This window comes from Rhinolophus hipposideros (genome assembly GCF_964194185.1).
Source record: "Rhinolophus hipposideros genome assembly, chromosome: 18".
Lineage (NCBI taxonomy): Eukaryota > Metazoa > Chordata > Mammalia > Chiroptera > Rhinolophidae > Rhinolophus > Rhinolophus hipposideros.
In genome coordinates this window covers 313,347-332,021 of record NC_138064.1, presented here as the reverse complement: position 1 = coordinate 332,021, position 18,675 = coordinate 313,347, and the positions used below count along the sequence as shown (strand labels likewise).

General features: G+C 55.8%; 1 protein-coding gene across 1 annotated transcript in view; it reads left to right on the top strand.

Moving 5' to 3' along the window:
- Positions 1-1,084: 1,084 nt before the first annotated feature.
- NUDCD3 (NudC domain containing 3) overlaps positions 1,085-18,675 on the top strand; it is a 36,698-nt gene continuing 19,107 nt past the window's right edge. Inside the window, exons 1-3 of the mRNA XM_081079440.1 lie at positions 1,085-1,581; positions 6,644-6,900; positions 17,678-17,810. Coding sequence (XP_080935566.1) covers positions 1,390-1,581; positions 6,644-6,900; positions 17,678-17,810 — 582 coding nt within the window. The 5' untranslated portion in view covers positions 1,085-1,389. The remainder of the gene's footprint in view (positions 1,582-6,643; positions 6,901-17,677; positions 17,811-18,675) is intronic.

The window sequence follows — 18,675 nt, the reverse complement described above, 5'->3', positions numbered from 1 at the left end:
AGTTTCAAAGAATAATAAAGTTAGTTGAAAGGACAATAAAAACAGTCCTCTCATTTACAGTCGCTGACTGTGAGCTGGGCTTTCTTCATATACATCAATCCCAAGATATTGCTGCAGGGTTTGGGGCAGCAGGTGTCATATCCTGCTGTCTTCTCTTTAGCCAGATGCTGAAAAGATTCAAAACTGTAAAACTATGCTACTCTTTTCACTAAACTTTTCTTGCTTTGAAGAACATTATTTTTTTCATAAAAATGTTAATATGTAATGTGCTTTTCATAATAGATTAAAAATGAATACTTTAAAATTTTGTTTTAATCTCCCACACGGTAACTATCAATAAGCATAACCCACATGAAGACTACCGGAGTCTTCAGTAGGTTTTAACAGCATTAAATGGGTCCTGAGTCTGAAAAGTTTCAGAACCACTTCTCTAGGGCAATTTGAGTTTGACTTTATTTACAATTCCTTAGAACCCACACACCATGAGGATATATGTTGTTAACTTGTAGATCTGAGTCGTTGAGATGCGAATCATTTCCTATCTTCTAGGAAAGGTAACCTTCGGTTTTACCATCATGTAGGACCCCAGCTAGCTTTGCATCCAAGCCAACAACCTGGCTGTTTTCTCAGTAAGGACCCAGTTCCTCCCACTGCTGCGAACCAGCTTTATCACGTCACTGTTGACTTCGTTAATTAAACTGTTGAAGAAAATATTTGACACAGTTTTTAACTTTCGTAGTTGGACAACACGTGGGACAGGTGTATGTACACTGTGCACACGCACGTTTCCCAATGATGGCCCACTCGACTGTCGCGCACCTTTTCCACGCAGCTCTCGGGCACGCACGCACTCTACGTTCTCACTTCCACTTACGAGGCCACCTTGCATTTCACCCACCCTCTGTCGTTACCGGGACACACGCCACAGGCGCGCACGCAACGTTCCTCCACCCACCCATCAGCGCAAGGCTCGCGCGGTCGCGCCGGGCAACCAGGGATCCGGACACCCGGGCGGTGGCGCGACCCACAGACCACGTGACAGGACCGGGCCACGTGGTGCTGCCCCCGCCGCACTCTTCCGCCCGTTTCCAACATGGCGACGAGGCGCCCGCAGTCGCGCAGCCCCTGGCCCTCTGGCGTCTAGGAGCCACTTCGGGGCCCAAGTGCACCCCTCAGCGAGGCAGCCCGGGGAACCAGCGGGGCGGCGGGGAGGGGCCCGCGGCGAGACCGGCCAAGCGCAGAGCCGCCGCCGGGGCCGAGCGGGCGCGGACCGGAAGTTTCGCGGGTGCGCCAGCGGCGGGGCCGTTACCGCGGCGCGCCGGAAGTGGCCGTGGGCCGGCGTCCGGGCCGCGCCTGCAGTGAGCGAGCCGTCCTCCTGCCGGCGACGCCATGGAGCCCGGGGCGGCCGAGCTGTACGACCAGGCCCTGCTGGGCATCCTGCAGCACGTGGGCAACGTCCAGGACTTCCTGCGCGTGCTCTTCGGCTTCCTCTACCGCAAGACCGACTTCTACCGCCTGCTGCGCCACCCGTCCGACCGCATGGGCTTCCCGCCGGGGGCCGCGCAGGCGCTGGTGCTGCAGGTGACGCGCGCCGGGCGGGCGGCGGGGTGTGGGGCGGCGGGGGGACCCCCGGCCCCCGGCCATTGCCGGCCCTCGCGCGTCCGCCCGTCGCTCCGCGGCCGGCCCCAGCTCCCCCTCCGGCGCTTCCCGGCCGCTCCTCCTGGGGCCGGGCTGCGAGCGAGCAGAGACGCTGCGCGCGTCACGCTGCCCCCCGGTGGGAGCGGGCCCGGCTCTCGACGGCCTGGGTGGCACAGGGTGCTCGCGTCGGCAGTCGCTCGCCGGCCAGGGCCAGCCTGGCTGTCGCAGCCCGGGACCCCTGCAGGTGCCAGCGGCTGCCGTCGGGACGGAAACGAGCTCCTGGACGCCCCAAGCCGCGGACTGGAGGAGGAAGGCGGACTCTGGCGATCGATGGGTGTGGTCCCCTTGTTGCAAATGTGACGTCCCAGGTCAAAGGCAGCACGTTTGAGCGTGTGTCTGTGTGTCCCAGGGTACGTTTACTGTGTGTCTGAGGTCCCGTGAACACTCACTGGAGCTGGCGACGTACCTTGGAGGGTCACAAGCAAGGCCTTGCTGCTCGAGTTTGCACTCCGCTCAGACAGGCAGCGGTGCACGGTGCTCCGGCTGTTCAAGTAACGGTCTCTCCTTGTGACACTTGTTACAGTTAAGGAGGGAAGACACAGGCAGTGCCAGCCGCGCGAGGCCAACTGTGTGACAGCATGGAAGGAGAGGAACAGAAAGGACGGTTTGGAAGTCAGAAAGGGGAGGTGGGACTGTGATGGGATGGAAGTGGGTCTTCAGTGGAGCCTTGAGCCTTTCGCTAGGAACTTGAGAAAATGGAAACGCAGGTGGCTCCTCCCACAGTCCTCCAGCACTCTACAGCTTGTACAGTGCTATCCGATGTGACCCGGAGTCTTGCTGCAACCTGTGGGTTGCTCAGGGATTTCCCGGTGCCTGAGGAAGAAACCAAAGCTCGCAGTGTTTCAGTAACTAAAGATAATGCGGTCTAAGGAGGGGTGGAGTTGGGTGTCGGTCTCAGCCCTGAAGGCTCTCCCTCAGCCTTCCAGTGGCCTCGCACCGTCTCCCTGACGGCTCCTAGCAGGCCCTATGACAGTTTGCTACTTTCGTGGCTGTTCCTGTGGAGTAGATGCGGTTGATTTTTTTGGCAGGTGAGGGTGCTAGCTCAGCAAGGCCAGGTGATTGACCAGACTTGTAGAGCTAGAACTCAAAACTTCGTTTTTGTGATTCCAGATTTTTCTGCTCCATTATTTAATCATTCCACGCATGGTAGGGTGGGAATGCTGGGATCTAGGGTGACTGCAGCTTGCAGAAACGGCGCGGAAGAGAAAGGAACAGTTATTACGGTGGGGGTTTTACAGGCCAGGACATTATCTTACTTAATGCTAACACAACCTGAAAGGGTGGGCTTTGCCCTTGTTTTACAGATGAACTGACAGGTAACTCATTTCGCTGGTATCTATATGTAAACCTACTACGTTCACGGTTAAGACTTCGTGACCAGTTTAAGTGGAGGTGAGAGCAGGGCAGGGCAGGGCAGGGCAGGGATGAATCAGAGATGATCCAAGGTTTCAACCTTGGGCGGGTGGAGTAACGATAACTCATTAACTGTACTGTCACTTGAGTTTGGGGAAAAGCCTAGTTTTAGACAAGTAAATTTGGGAGTCGTAGACAGAAGCCCCTGCCCCCAGGCTGTTGGGTTTGGGACTGGACCTCAGGGAGCCAGAGACCTGAGTGGTCTGAGGGAGAGAAGAGCTGAAGGTGGAGGATCAGGAAGGGAGAGGAGAAGCAGGAAGCTGCAGAGTGGGAGGGCTGGGGGAGTAAGTGTCACAGAAACTGAGGGGGACAGTCCTGCAGAGGGTGGAGAGTGGTTCTGTTTCTGGAAGTGGCTCCCGCCCGTCAGTATTGCCCAGGAAGTTTACCAAAGCAGACATTCCCTGATGTCTTGGTTGGAGGGTCAGGGTGAATCCTGGGAGCTGTCCCTTAACTGCAGGGGCGTGTGGCAGGACATCTGTGAAGCCGGGTTCAGCACCACACAGTTTTGTTGCGGGTGGGACACCAAGGTACTGAGTGAGGACAGGTTTCCAGTTATAAAACAGCTAAGCCGTGGGACGAAACACACAGCTTAGGGTGGTAGTGCTATTGTGACAGCGTGCCATGCGACAGGGCATGGCAGTGGTCGTGGGGATTACTGAGGGTCCCGCGGTCAGTCGCTGCGTATATACCTGAAATGAATGGGACACTCACCGGGGCCTCAAAAAGAAAGAAAAGATGCCGGGTCAGAGCCAGGGACTTGGTACCACTCAGTGTCACCTTCAGTGGTATTGGATGGCCTCCTGACCTCACTGTGCTCGTGGGCCCCTGACTTGATGGCAAAAGAGTACTTCCTATGGCCACCCCACCTGAGAAGAGGTGCTTGGGGTCTCTTCAGAACACAAGCAAAGAGGGTTTGGATGGGAACCCATATCAGGGAACAAAAAGCATTCCCTGATAATTTGGGGGGTGGTGTAAAACTGGTCAGACTTTTCCTCCTAATTCTGAGGGCTTGCACAGCATGGATGCGCAGCCAAAGGCCCCTCATCAGGAAAGATGAAGGCAAAAAGTGCGTTTCTCTCCGTGATATGGCAGTGTGTTCTAAGGAAATAGTTCAGAATGACATTTTGTTTGTTTTCATTGACGCTGTTGATCTGGGAGTCTCTGGCCAGCCTGCGTGGGAGAAGCCCGCCCAGGAGAGTCAGGAAAACCGGCACCGTTTGTCCCTCATGGAGCTCGTGGGGAGACCTTGGGCCAGTGACTCTCCCCTGTCAGTTGAGAAGGTTGGTTGGAGGTCATAGGCGGCTCTTCCGGGCCTGTGGTCCGTGATTCTAGAAGGAGTGAGAGCTGGGGGTGCTGGTGAGCAGAGAGGCAGGGCTGCCGTGGGACCATCAGGCAGGGTTCGCGGGGTCCCTGCTGTTAGAGGAGCCCTGCTGTTGCTGTTTTTGTGGAGTTAAGATGAAGGTCTGGGGTGTCAGAAAGATGAGCAGCTCCAAGGGCAGAGGGTCAGGGTCACAAATGTGGATGCCGGAGAGCTCACGTTTCAGAAGGGGGAGCGGGTCGGCATCGTCTCCTGTCTTCAGCCTCAGGCCTTTGTCTCCCCGCTGCGTCTGTCAGTGGTTTCCTTTCCTCACTCACTGCAGGACCTCTGGCAGGCAGCTGCCCTCGGAGCCCGACTCCATTGCCTTTGAAACGGTAGTGCTCCTTTTCTCAGCACTGTCATGGGTCTTGAGAGACTTTGCCAAACGTTTGGCTGGCTCAGTGTGTTTGTACCTTCTTCAGTCTGTCCCCCGCTCAGTGCCCAGGACACGATTATTTAATGTCGGGGTATGTCCTAGCCTTTGGAAATGGACTCCTGCCCACTGGTAAAACATTTGTGGTTTTTCTTTTATCATAAGACAACTTTTTTTCGAGCAGTTTTAGGTTCACAGCAAAATTGAGGGGAAGGCCCAGTGTTCCCACAGCCCCTCCCACATGCAGCCCCCCCCAGAGTCAGGACCTTTGGTACAGTAGATGAACGCACACTGACGTGTCATTATCACCCCAGCCAGCAGCTGTAGGCTTGCTCTGGGTTGTGTGCGTTCAGTGGTTTGGACAAGTGCACTGTGTCACGTGTCCATCATCACAGTGCCACACAGAGTGGTTTCACTGCCCTGGCGTCCTCCATGCTCCCTCCCCCCTAAACGCTGATCCTTTTACTGTCTCTATAGTTTTGCATTTTACAGAATGTCACATAGTTGGAACCATTACAGCGTGCAGCCTTTTCAGACTTAGTAACTTTAGCCTTTTCTGTCACTTAGTAACATGCACTTGAGGTTCCTGCGTGTCTTTCCGTGGCTGACAGCTCGTCTGTAGTGCTGTTAACATCCCTCTGTCTGGATGGGCAGTTTGTCCACCCACCCTCTGAAGGACATCTCTGCTCCTAGTTTGGAGAGTAGTGAATAAAGCTGCTCTAAACATTCGTGTGCGGGGTTTTGTGTGGAGTTAGTGTTCAGTGTTGTTGGCAAACACCAAGGGGCACGGTCGCTGGGTGACTGGCAGGTCTGCTCCCACCGTGCTCCTAGGCGGGGTCTCCCAGCCTTCTGCCTTCAGTAGCCACAGGGACTTTTTCTTGAGGACCCCGCCTCTGGAGGCTGTGGTTTCCCGAGGAACACGGGCCTGCCTTTCGTTGAAGGTGTGACCAGACCCCTTCCTTCCAGGAAAGGGTCCCCTCCATAGGTCCAGGGTCCAGGAAACCCCTCCACGTTTCTCTCATCAGCAACGCTCGTTTGCCTCATTTTGAAGGCCTGGCGGGTGTGACCTCAGCCTCTGCCGTCAGCTCATCATATGTGGGTCTGTCCTGGCTGCACTTCCAGGGTTATGTGTGTCCTTGGACGTGTTCGGGCCATGTTTCATGTGCACTTCCTGGGGGGACAGTTCCAGCACTTTTATGGGCGTGACTGTGTCCCAGGAGAGACGGAGGCAGGGCTGGTTTACCTTCTGCGTTTGCAGAGAGCGGGAGCTGTCAGTAGGAGGCCGTGCTTTGCCTGGCACATCATGGAGGTTTGTTGGGCTGAATTCCCAGCCTTCGGAGACCCAGGCCGCCGAGCCAGGGAGGCCGCTGCCAGCTGCGCACAGTGCCTGCTGCTGTCCTGCGAGGGAACTTCAGCTCCATCTCTGCCGTCTGCCGTCTGAGCTGTGGGCCTGAGCAGCGCTCAGTACCTGGGCAGCGAGTGCTTTGCACGGCCGCGCAGCTGGACGGCAGCTGGACAGACGGGCTGAGGGTGATGGCGGCAGGGCCGTTCAATCTTGCATCGTGAGACGACAAGTGGGGCTCCTGCGGCCGTGGCTTGTGAGGCCTCCCTGGTCGGGTTGGAACTCCCCCAGGAGGGGACACTGCTTGGCAGCGGTCGGCCCAGCCGAGTGCATGTCCCTCCGGCCGATGGCGGCGCTGTCCCCCTTGCTGCCGTTCCTTCTTACTGTGTGTTGCTGCACCAGCCCTCGTGTGGTGCATTCTGGGAGGTGAGCTCATTGGTGCGTGGCTGTTTCATTTCAGGTGTTCAGAACCTTTGACCACATGGCCCGTCAGGACGATGACAAGAGGAGGAAAGAGCTGGAGGAGAAGACGAGGCGGGAGGACGAGGCAGCTGCGGAGCAGGAGCTGGAGGCTGGCCCCACTGCGGACACGGATGTGGACCCAGCCGGACCCGAGCAGCCCCTGGGCCGCTGGGGCGCCGGGCGGGAGGAGGCGGAGCCGCAGGGCACAGACACGGGCGCTGTGGAGGCCCCGAAGGAGCCCCCAGCCCCCCCCAAGTAAGAGCTGCTTCTTTCTCGCTGGGCCCGGGCAGCGGTGGGTGTGAGTGGGCCTCCCTGGTACTACGCTGACCTGTCTCAGCGTTGCCTGAGCTCTTCTTGTGTGCAGCTGCGTGACAAAGCTTTGTGGCACAGGGTGGCAGGGCAGTGGCCTCAGTGTCCTCCTTTTTCTCCTGGTTGGATCAGGCCGGGCCCGCCTGTCACATAGTCGTGAACACTGGCCGTTGGGAGACTTGCCCCAGTCCTGTTGCCGCCCTTCCTGCGGGGGCGTGTGCCCACGGTCCTCTCCGCCTCAGGGAACCCTGGAGAGGCCGTCAGATATGGGGGACTGCGCACCCAGAGCCTGTAGACACTGCCACCTGGGAAGTGTCTACCCTTGGGCGAGCTATGTCACCTTCCCACGTTTCCTGTGAAGTGGGGGTGGTCACAGCATCTCCTTCATGGGTTTTGGGGTGACAGTGAACCTGGCCGAGAGCTGAGTGCCCTTCCGGTCAGGCCCAGAGCCGTGCTCCTCACTCTCCGGCTTCATCCCCTGTCGGGTGGGGGTGGGGGGGCAGCCCACGGTCCTTGTGCATGAGTGTCAGTGTCGGAAAGGCTCCTCTGGGCCGGCGGGTGTCGCTGTAGCTGGGCTGGGCTGCCTCTGGCTTTGCCTTCATAACCACGAATAGAATTCCTTAAAAAAGAAGAGAAAAGGAAGAAGGTAGCACCGAGAGTAATTGTGTTCCGGAACAAGTATTTCTTCCCTGGGAGCTGGGCCTGGATGAGGGACAGAGTGCTCCCACACTGACCTACTCAATGGCTGTGTGACCTGGGTGCAGCCCAGCTGTCCCTCTGCCGCCCAGGGAAGGGGCCCACAGAGCCGCAGAGGCTGTCTGACTCGTGGCTGTGGCGGCCCATGTGGGAAAGCCTAGGGAACAAGGCTGCTTAGGAAGCTACTCCCTGATGTCGCTGCCTTTGGGTGGCGCGGACTTTGTGTCGGCAGTGGTTTCACACTTTGCCTAAAGTCACAGTCAGAGGTAGGGCCAGAGCTGTTGGGAGCTGAGGCAGTAGGCAGCGGGCTCAGTGGGCTAAACGGGATTCCAGGAAGGGCAGCCACTCCTAGTGCCGTCAGAACTGACACTACCAGCTTCTAGGTGAGTGAGCGTTTTCTGTAACACTAAAGAAGTGTGACTTTTATGCCAGCTTATTTTTTTCCATTGGAAAACGGGTATGCATCTCACAGAGGACGAATTAGGAAGAATCTAAATGCAACGCGAGAGCAGACAGAATATATCAAGCCTGCACCAGCTGCCTCTCCCCCACGTTGTTTCATCAGTGTTTAAACTTCCAGCTTTCACTTAATAGCCTAATGAACAAACCATAAGAGGTTTGTTTACATCTACAAATAAGGCTCCACTACACATTGCTTGTTGTTGACCCTCAATTTTTCTCCTTTCCTTTCCTCAAAATTGATCCGTCAGAAAACTCAAGTTGTTTGTGGGCTGAGTCCCTGCGCTCATGACTGCTGACTTGTCGTGGGGCAGTGACCGACAGTGGGTTTAGGGTGGACGTTGTGGAAAGCTGCAGTGTGTAATGGGAGTGAGTCTCCCTAAGGACAGCCACTGCCCGTGTTTTCTTCTGGAAAATGTTTCATATTGTATGTATTTTTCTTGCTGCATGTGCTGCGCCCTCTGTGTGAATTGTTAGTCTGTGCTGGGTCCGCCTCCGGCAGGGACGGTCTTCCTGTGGCCAGCGCCCTCCTCCTGGTCGCAGTCAGGTCCGGCCCACGCCCGAGCTGGAGGGGAGCAGGGGCACTGCCTGCAGTTCTGGGCTTTAAAATGCTGATCCCTGGGCCCGCCCCAGGAGAGCTGATTCTCCTGGCCTCGTTGCAGCCGCGGGGGGGTCTTCAGACGCTTTCCAGGTGACTGACTGTAGCTGAGGTATCTCTTGATGGCCTCAGAGCTTTCCACCCTGTCCTGTCACATCTCATGAGCCCCTGTGGCGAGTATAATGGGGTTGTCCCCAGTCTGCTGCTGTGGAAGTGGCATGTGTGCTTCTCGGAACACGTGCTGGACCTGTTCCCAGGCAGGGATTGCTGGGGCACAGGGTCTGGCAGTGTCGTTTGGTGGCTGTGGCTAACTTGGCCCCAGACAGCCCGGCAGTCTGAGCCACCCAGGTACCCGCTGGCGTCCCTGACCCACTTCTTGGCTGTTGTTAAAACACTGTCGCCTCATTGTTTATATTTGAAATGCCACTCACTGTGTGTATGTCGGAGTCTGACTGGCTTTGTGATGTTTCTGTGTTTTTCCTTTTTGTTCTGTGTGTTCACAGATACTAAAGCATTTGTGTCTCTGTGTGCCATTCTTTCCCATAATGCATCTGACACCTGAGATCGAAGGCTTCATCTCCCCTCCCCCAGGCTTTTTTTGAACATTAATTTTTCCAAATGAAAATGAAGGTCAGGTGTGAGGCTTTGATGCTACTATGGAGTGGAACCTTTAACGTCTGTTTACTTTGTGGTCTTTAAAAAACTTCCCATTTTAGATAATTCAGATCTACAAAAGAAAGTTGCAAACATCATTTCGAGAATTCCCAGCGTCCCCAGCTGCTTCCAGAGGGCCTTCCTCCCGGCCCTGGGTCGGGCCACGCCTCCTCCGTCTCGTCTCTCACGACCTTGACACTTACCGTGCCGACCTTGGTAGTCTGTCACTCAGTGTGTCTCGTGTGTCTGGCTTCTTGCTGAGGTTCTGTCCCCTTTGTAACTCCTCAGTGTCTGGGCGGGGACACTGAGATTACCGGCATCTGCTTCTCGTGCTTGCGCAGTGGCCTTAGCCGCGTCATTCACTTGGAGGGGCCCCCCGCCCCACACTCCCTGGGCTGTGCTGTGAGAGGTGCACCCTCACTCATTCTGCATGCAAGTGTGTGTGTCGGTGCTCAGTTACGGCCCACCATCCTGTCCTGTCAGTCGGTGTCCCCTCAAGGGGACGTGTCCTGTGACATCGGCACCATTCCCCAAGCACTTCTCTGTGTTCTGGTGGCCCAGGCTGCTCCTGTCGCCCGCATGTGGCCGTCCTGCCTGGACAGCCTCGGCTCTGGCTGGAGAGCCATCTGAGCCAGGAGCCAGCTGTGCTGTCGCTTTGGCGTGTCACCTGCCAGTCCTGCTGGAGGCCCGTGTCCCCTGCAGCTGTTCTCATCGTCCCCTTTCTCTCCTGCCTTCCCCTTTGGAGTCAGACACCCTGGTTGAGATGCCAGCTCTGGCACTACTCAGCTGTGTGAGAGGTCATGGCTCTCAGAGGGGGCTGTGGGATCAGGGAGTGCTGAGCGTTGGGTACAGGTGAGCTTTTTTGGGGTATGTGGACCTGCTGTGGGGCCCGGCAGGTGTCATTCAGGTTGGCCTGTGCAGCCTCTGCTTACCCCATGCTGCTTACCAGAGTGGGGTGGGGATGGGCATGGGCAGTCCAGGCCTGTGGTGGCCTGAGCTGTTCGGGATCTGGGGGAGTTTCTGTGCTGACTGCTCTGTGGGGGGATGGCTCACAGCAGGCACAGCCTTGGGGCCAGCGAGGGGCCATTTGGAAGGAGACTAGCCGGTACCCCTCAGGTTTGCGCTGTGGTGGCCCTGAGCCTGGACACTGGACAGAATCTCCTCCTCATGCAGAGGGGCAGTGTTCCTGGCCCTGCAGGGGCGGGAGACAGGTCTGGGCCAGCCCCTGTGAGGCTCTGCCCTGGCCAGAGTCCTGTGCAGGCTGGGGGGCTCCCCAGACCTCCCCGTCTGCTGCTGTTAGCCATGCAGTGAGCGCGCAGGTGCAACTAGCTGTGACCTGTAAACACTGGAGCGTTTTCTGGGGAGGGCGGAACAGTGGAGGGGGAGCGTCAGTCCAGGTGCCTATGCCCCCCCCAGGGGGACAGACTTCCAGGTCATTTCTGCTCGTTTCTGAAGGTGCCCCCGGCCTGGCAGGACGGGTGCTGCGCAGAGCGGGTACAGTGGCACCTCACCTACTCCCTGAGGCCTTGGCGCTCCTCGTGCTCACACTGGGCAAGGTGGCGCAGCCTCCCCCAGGGCCTCTCCATTCCATGACAAGCAGGGTCTCTGTCCATTAGCGCTTTCTGTCTGGGCATCTGCCTGGAGGTCAGTGGGGGATTCTAGGTGTCAGTTCCATGTGTGTCCATCTGCCAGGTCATCACGCAGTGGGCATGCTGATGACATAGGAGGGCTGCGTGCGTTTAGTCACCATGACTAGAGCCCTGGGAATTATGCCTTTTCTGTGCCATTTCACAGCAATTCATGAAATGTTTGTGAGCAAAATGTGTCTAGATCTCTGCCCAAGTTACCTGAATGTCCCTCAGGGACATGGGTCATGCCCACTTCTCCCAGTATCATGAGTGTTCTGGAAGATTCCTATTTTGGAGTGATGGACACCACCCAACATGCTCTGTGCTTCTGGAAAACCCCCTGGGTCGTCTGCCTGCCCAGCTGGCCGGCCTGAGCACGGCGCTGTTGGCTGTCAGCGGTTCCCATGGTCACCTGCTCATCGCACATGTGGTCCTGGGCTTGGGCGAGTGCAGAGCAGGGTGGCAGTGCCCCAGGACCTGCCACGTCACAGCTGTCTGGTGCTGGTTGCAAGGCTTCCCTCCTTGGTGCCCTCCATCTCGCTGCTGGGCTGAGAGCCTGGCTAGGTTGCGTTCACGACTGGTGCTGCTGGCCCGGCAGTGCTCACAGGACTCACTCCCGGGTTCCAGTGACGTGCCTGGTGCCTGCCCTCTGCTCGCACTGGCTGGAGGGGCCATTGTGGGGGCCCGGGGGCTGACACAGAGACTGTGAACAAGAGGCGTATTCTCAGCCTGCCGAGTTCTGTCATAGCTGCCATTCCTGGCAGCCTGCCGCGGACGAGAAGAATACTGTCTGCAGAGACCGGGGCTGCAGCAGCCTTAGCGCCTCCATGGAGTATCATTACTGCCTGTCGCTTTGGCCGTTCCCTGCTGGGCATGCCTCCCAGGTTGAGCTGTTGTCCAGCGTGCAGATGGCCACACTCTGACCAAGGCCCCGGTGTGTCTGGGAAGCTCTCCGTCAGCACGAGTCTGAGCGTGCACATGTGGAGTCGTGCAGACAGGTGGCGCCCAGAGGTCACAGCTGGGCCTGAGCAGTCCAGCCACGTGTACAAATCCGGGCTGAGGCCAGACCACCTGAGCCCGAGGTGGGTGCTGCGTGTCACCTACTGCCTGTCAGCTCCCCGAGTGAGGGCTGTGTCCCCATGGCACCAGTAGCTGGCTTTGGGGACCTGGGGCAGGCGAGTCCTCTATGACTTGATGTGGGTGACGTGCTTCGTGGGACCGGCAGGTTGGCGCTGAAGACACAGGGCCTGATTCCCCACCGATCGCGTGACTTGTGCTGAAAGTCCTGCTGGGAACTGTTCTGCAGGAGGACGCGGTGGAGTGACGCAGCCAGAGTCCCAAGGCCTCCGTTGCCTCCTGTGGGGGAGGTGTGGCCGGCACCGTGCGCCCACACGTGCACACTGTTGTGAAACACGCCTTGGCACTGGTGGAAAGCCCTCCGCTCGCTAATGTTTGCCCCAAAGCAGCAGGAGCAGGAAGTGATAACCCTCCAGGTAAAGCAAGTGGGCAAACATCGCCAGGATCTGCTGTGTCGGGCTGTGAGCGCTGCAGCCAGCGGGGAAATTAAACAAAGGGAAAAGGCTCTTCCGTTTGCTTTTCAGAATTGGGGGGTTGGGGAAATAGGGGCAATGGGGAGGAGGAGAGAATGCAGCCGCAGACGCAGGATCTTGACCAGAAAACGTTCAGGCCGCCAAGTGTTCGGTGGCACGTCCTCGTTACAACTCTGGCTGACTTTCTGCCTCTGCTGCTGATTGTAGAAATGGCTTCTGTGCCTCAAACACTAGCGCCGATCCCTCCTCCCTGGAGCCGCCCCACACGCAAGCATTTCATCGAATTTAGGTTTTAACCATCGGCCTTTTCTTCTGATGGGACGAATCTTGTTTTTGCTTCTCTACCTGGATATAGTAAAGATACTTCCCCATAAAAACGTAAAGTACAGTGTGCTTTTCTCATTTAGGTTTAGTTTTGTGCATTGGCCCCATTTGTCGGGCAGCCCGCCTCTCCTCGTTCCCACCCTGGTCAGGACTGGGGCAGTTTCCTACCTGAGTGCCAGCTGTCTGCAGGGGCTGTGTCCCCTCCCCTCGTTTTTCTTCCCTCTCACAATCATCGTGGTCATTCTTGACGTCCCGCTTGGTCTCCATTTAATTCTGGGCTTGTGTCTTTCCTGGACTCCCCTCCCCCTGCTGCAGTCTGGAGGCTGTCCTGCGCTGCCCCTGCCCAGGGTGGGATGGAGGCGGTCAGTCCCAGGTGCCCTGTCCCGACACTTGGTCCAGTGGCAGCAGCCCCTCTCATTGCAGATGTTTTCTTGATTAAAACTGATTTCAGAAGATTTTCTTTTTTTACTTAAAAATATTTTGTTTAAAAGATGCCAACTAAAAGAAAACAACTAACCCCCAAATTCCAAAACTACGTAAGTTAATTTGAAGCCCAGCTGGTAGATATTTCAGGCTTTGCAGGCTGCTTGTCCTGGAGCCAAGAGCAGCTGGAGATGCTTTGTAAATGGTTGCCGCTGCTGTGTTCCAATAAAGCTTTATTTACACAACGGGCTGGGCTGTATTGGCCAACCCCTGGCCCACAGTGTTTCAGGCAGTACCTCAGTAACACTTCTAGAACAGAACAGGTAAGCCTTACATCCACTTGAAAACATTCTGCTTTCTCAGCCCTCAGTACAGAGCCATTCCTTCCGGCTCAAGACCTTTTACCACCTCGAGCTCCCCGGTGACCTGGCCTGGTCCCCTGGTCTGCTTGCCATACTGCCTCTTGCAGTGCTAGTGAACGTGCTGCTGGCGCAGTGACCACACTGTCCCTGCCCAGGTGTCTCCTTCCCAAAGCCCCTCACGCTGGCAATGCAGGCAGCCTGGCACTGACGGATGACACTTTGCACCTTTCTGCTTGGGCTGGGTGCACGTGTTTCCCCAGCTGGCGGTAAACTGACGGCGGCCTGAGCCTCCAGCAGCTCCTGTCCCTGGGCCCAGGGAAGGCCCACCACCCCTTTCGTTCCCTCCTTTCCCGTTTTTCCCATTTTGACTTTTATAGATCTCTCTGCTCAGATGTTGAACTTGGTCAAACCCCAGTTCTCTGAAGCAGGACTTGAGCTTTACTTATCAAGGCTGTTTTGTTTTCTGATGTCACTGTCAGAGATATAGACGGGGTGTCTTCAGAGCCACCTGCTGTGTCCCAAGGTGCGTGTGGCAGGCCCAGAAACCACAGTGGGTCTTGCTGATAAGACACGGCGTCACATTCACCTCGTGTAGGACAGACAGTCTCAGAGGTCCCATGAGGCCACAGCCTGGGAGTCACAAGTGTGATGCGAGGTGGGTCTTTCAAAGTGAGAGTGTGGGGGTCCTAATAGGATGGGGTGAGGACAGCAGGGTTGGTGGCACTGAGGCTGGGCGTGGAGGTCAGTCGAGGCCAGTGGCGCAGTTGAGCGTTCTTTGGGGAAGCTGCTGGCTAAGGAGGGTAGGGGACGAGAGCCAGGGGCGTGGATGTCCGGCACGCGCCTGCCGAGTGGGGGTTCTGTTTCACCTCGACTGGACCTCCTGGCCGTGTGACACTGTCCCTGGTAGGCAGACACTGCACTTCTGAGTGCTGGTTTCTCTGGGCTGGTTATAGTTCAATTCGAAAGTCTGCTGGGTAGGGTACTGATATAGTCAAGCTGGTCATAACTTTTCTGATTTTGAATGACTAGGAATAGAAAATTGAGTTAGAGGCTAAGAATTCAGCATTCTTCAATGGATATATTTATGGACTAGGTTATCTAATTTTTGTCTTAAAATGTGTATTTCACATTAATGTATTTGCAAAAATCGGAATGCCTCTTTCCCTTGTTAAAATAATTAACATGATTTAAGAAAAAGTCTCAGTATAACAGTTCCACTTTTAGTTGATTAAAGAGTTTGTAGTAAACATCGGCTGACCATCTGATGCAGATTCTCAAAGGTGCCCCTAAATTTGGATTAGCACCCATCAAACTACTCATGGTCATATTATGAGACTCCAAGTACTTTGCCTCATTTATTTGATGTAAACACAGAACCATCTCATATTTTTAACTACAAAATTAATTTTAAAACGTTGAAAGGAAGTTTTCACAGTGTACTTGTTATGAGACTTTTTTGTTAAACCAAGCCTTCCTTCTGGTTGGTGGACAGTCTCCTGGCGGAGCTGGGCCAGTGCACATGGTGACCACGGCCAGTCCTGTCCTCGGCTGGTCCTTCTGTGTCCCTCAGCTGGACTTTATATTTAGACAAAATTCTGGGATGACTGGTCAAGAGAAGAGACTACACAGGAAACCAAGGCTGAGTGCAGAAGGAGTAATAACTCTAAAAAAGAGAGATTAAAAATTTAGGAGAGAACATTCTTAACACTTTTTTTTTTTTAGATTTTTTTGGGGAAGGGGGAACAGTGTGTACTTCCAGGCCTTTTTTCCAAGTCAAGTTGTTCTTTCAGTCTTAGTTGTGGAGGGCACAGCTCAGCTCCAGGTCCAGTTGCCATTTTCTAGTTAGTTGCAGGGGGCGCTGCCCATCATCCCTTGTGGGAGTCGAACCGGCAACCTTGTGGTTGAGAAGACGATTCCAACCAGCTGAGCCATCCGGGAGCTCAGCGGCAGCTCAGCTCAAGGTGCCGAGTTCAATCTTAGTTGCAGGGCGCAGAGCCCACCATCCCTTGCAGGACTCGAGGAGTTGAACCGGCAACCTCGTGGCTGAGAGCCCACTGGCCCATGTGGGATGGAACCGGCAGCCTTCGGAGTTAGGAGCACGGCGCTCCACCCGCCTGAGCCACCGGGCTGGCCCTGGAGAGAGCATTCTTGGCAGAAGGATACACGAGTCCCCTCCAAGCTCGGGAAGGGAGAACCTTTAAGGACCTGAGACAATTATAGTGATAATCTAGCATCTTGAAGAAAGTAGGGAGACAATTTGTAATCCAGGGGAAGACCTTTGTAAACTACAACGCCAACAAAGAATTCTTATCAAAAATACACAGAGCACTTACCTGAACCAGGCGAAGGACAAACAGGCGATCAGGGGTCTCAGGAAGGAGTCCTGTGGCCAGTGAGCACTGACACTCGGGAATGTGACAGGGCCGAGCTGCCTGCTCACTCATGGTGTTTAATTGGCAAACGGCATGATGGAGCTGAGCTGCAGGGTGTCCTTGGAAGTCGGGGCCTGCCTGTCTCTCAGTATGGGCCCTGACTCACCACCCACCCAGCAGATCCTCTCCTGGGTGTGGCGCCAAAACAAGCCCTTCCAATTTCACATGACACAGGAGGGGACAGCCTGTCGAACGCCACCAACTCCCCTGCTTCCTCCCATAACGTTTTGTGATTATTGTTTCAGCTCTCTCCCTACCCCAACTTCACTTGTGTGTCTTGTTTGTTTGTTTATTATTTTTTTAATTGGAGAATATTGGGGGACAGTGTGTTTCTCCAGGGCCTGTCAGCTCCAAGTCGTTGTCCTTCAATCTAGTTGTGGGGGGCACAGCTCAGCTCCAGGTCCAGTTGCTGTTTCCAGTCTTTAGTTGCAGGGGGCACAGCCCACCATCCCATGTGGGAATCGAACCAGCAACCTTGTTGTTCAGAGCTCGCGCTCTGACCAGCTGAGCCATCCGGCCGCCCCTTTGTGTCTGTTTTTGACAAGTCCCAGAAATCACAACATTTCACCCATCTTCAAACTTAATGTAATGGCCACAGCCTCCAACCCCGTCGTCCCCTGTCACCCAGTGCCCAGTGTGTGCTCAGCTTTTCCTGATTGTCTCAGAATGTCTTGACAGTTGCTTTTCACATTGCAGATATGGCATTGGCTGTTGTGTCTTCTTCCTTTCCTAACCCCCTTCTCCTTTCCATGCGTCTTACTTGTAAAGAAATTTAGAACTTCATCTGTTGTCATTTCCAAACTCTGGACTTGGCTGCTGGCATGCTGACGCCTGTGATGAACGTGGTCTCTGCCCGGCCTCCTCCCTGTAGCTGGTGGTCAGATGGGGCTGGCGTGGATGTGATGTCCCTGTGGAGGCGCCTGCTCCAGATCATTCCATGTGCAGACTCCTGTCCCATTGTGGTCGCAGATGGTGATTTTCTCACCCTGTTATATCTTTTTCATGTATTATCTGGAACCCTTATAGAGGAACTTGGCTTTCCCGAAATTCTGGTTCCCGCAGAACCATTTCACTTACTAATTTTCAGACTGAGTTGGACGCTGGTCACCAACTTTTATGGCACATGCGCTACTGCACTTTATCTCCCAACTTCAGCTTCCTGGCGGGCCTGTCTTGCCAGCCAGCGCTGACTATCCGGAGTGCGGGGTTCCCTGGGCTGGCGGCCGTCCTCCCCTGAGCTGACGGCCGGCTTCAGCGGAGGGACGCAGCGTGGCTTAGGGGAGAGCGGAGCAGCGACAGGCACCACGACGGGCCGCTTTTATTCGCGAGGCTCTTGGCCAGGGCACTGGCCTGACTTCTAAGCTCCGTGAGGACCGCAGGAGCGACGCTTTTCCTGCCACGAGGGAGCTGCACTCGGACGCGACTGCAGGTCTCCTCTTTGTCCCTCCCCTGGGGTTTCCCAGGAGGCTGAGTGGGTCAGAAGTTGGGCTCAGAGATGCAAATGAAAGCGAGACTGGGCAGCGCTTTTGGAAGAGCGGAGACCCGTGCATGCCCATGTGCGTGCCATACTGCCATCTGACCTCTGGTTCTTTCTCAGGGGACAGGAGCAGTTCCAGAGGAACCCCGACAGCTACAATGGTGCTGTGCGCGAGAACTACACCTGGTCGCAGGACTACACAGATCTGGAGCTCAAGGTGCCAGTGCCCGAGCACGTGGTGAAGGGCAGGCAGGTAACTGGGCTCGTCCCGCTGCTCACGCCGCTCTCCCCCGCACGGGTGTCGCCTGTCGTCTCCCTCCCAGGTCTCCCCTCCATCACCCCCACCTGCCTGTTGAAGCCCGTCAGGTCAGGAGTGGGGTGCTCCCAGCCGGCCCCGCCAGCTTCCTGTGCTGTGTGCATAGCGCCTGAGCTGCGTCTTTCTAATTGCAGTGTTCTCACCTCCTGTATGGCATTTAGTGTCCACGGAAGACACAACCAGTGGGCAAGGCTGCTTCACTGCAGGAGAAGTGTGGTCCCCAGGGCAGAGCAGAGACCCGCCGTTCTGCTCAGCTGAGCTGGCCTCTGATCAGGAGGCCACGTCCCATGGGGGCTGTCACATTTACAGCATGAGTGGACCTCCAGCTCACTCGAATCCTTTAGTGGGAGGGAGCCAAGTCCTGGAGAACCCTGCTGAGAATGACATGATTTGTAGGTAGTTGTAAACAGGTGGGCTTCACTGTAAAGAAAAAGATCCTCGTGCGGTGTGTGAAGTGGCCTGTCAGCGTGTTGTGTCCTCAGTATAGAACACTGGTTGTGCCACAAACTGTGTCCACACTTAGTCCTCCTGAGGACCTGCAGCCAAGGGAGTAATCTGTCGTATTTTATGGGTGAGACGTTGAGGCCACAGAAGTCACTCGCTCATCCAGGCTGACGTGGCTCTTCAGCACACATCCCAGCCTTGTGCCTGAACAGGGCGCTCTCCAAGTGAGGCTTGGGTGACGGCTGAGTGAACTGGTGAAGCGTGGCTCAGTTCCAGGAGTCTGCTCCCTGCGCCCCACTCCTCCCTCAAAGTGAGTACTGCTGCTCCTGTAGAAAGGCCCCGGGGCACGCGACACAGG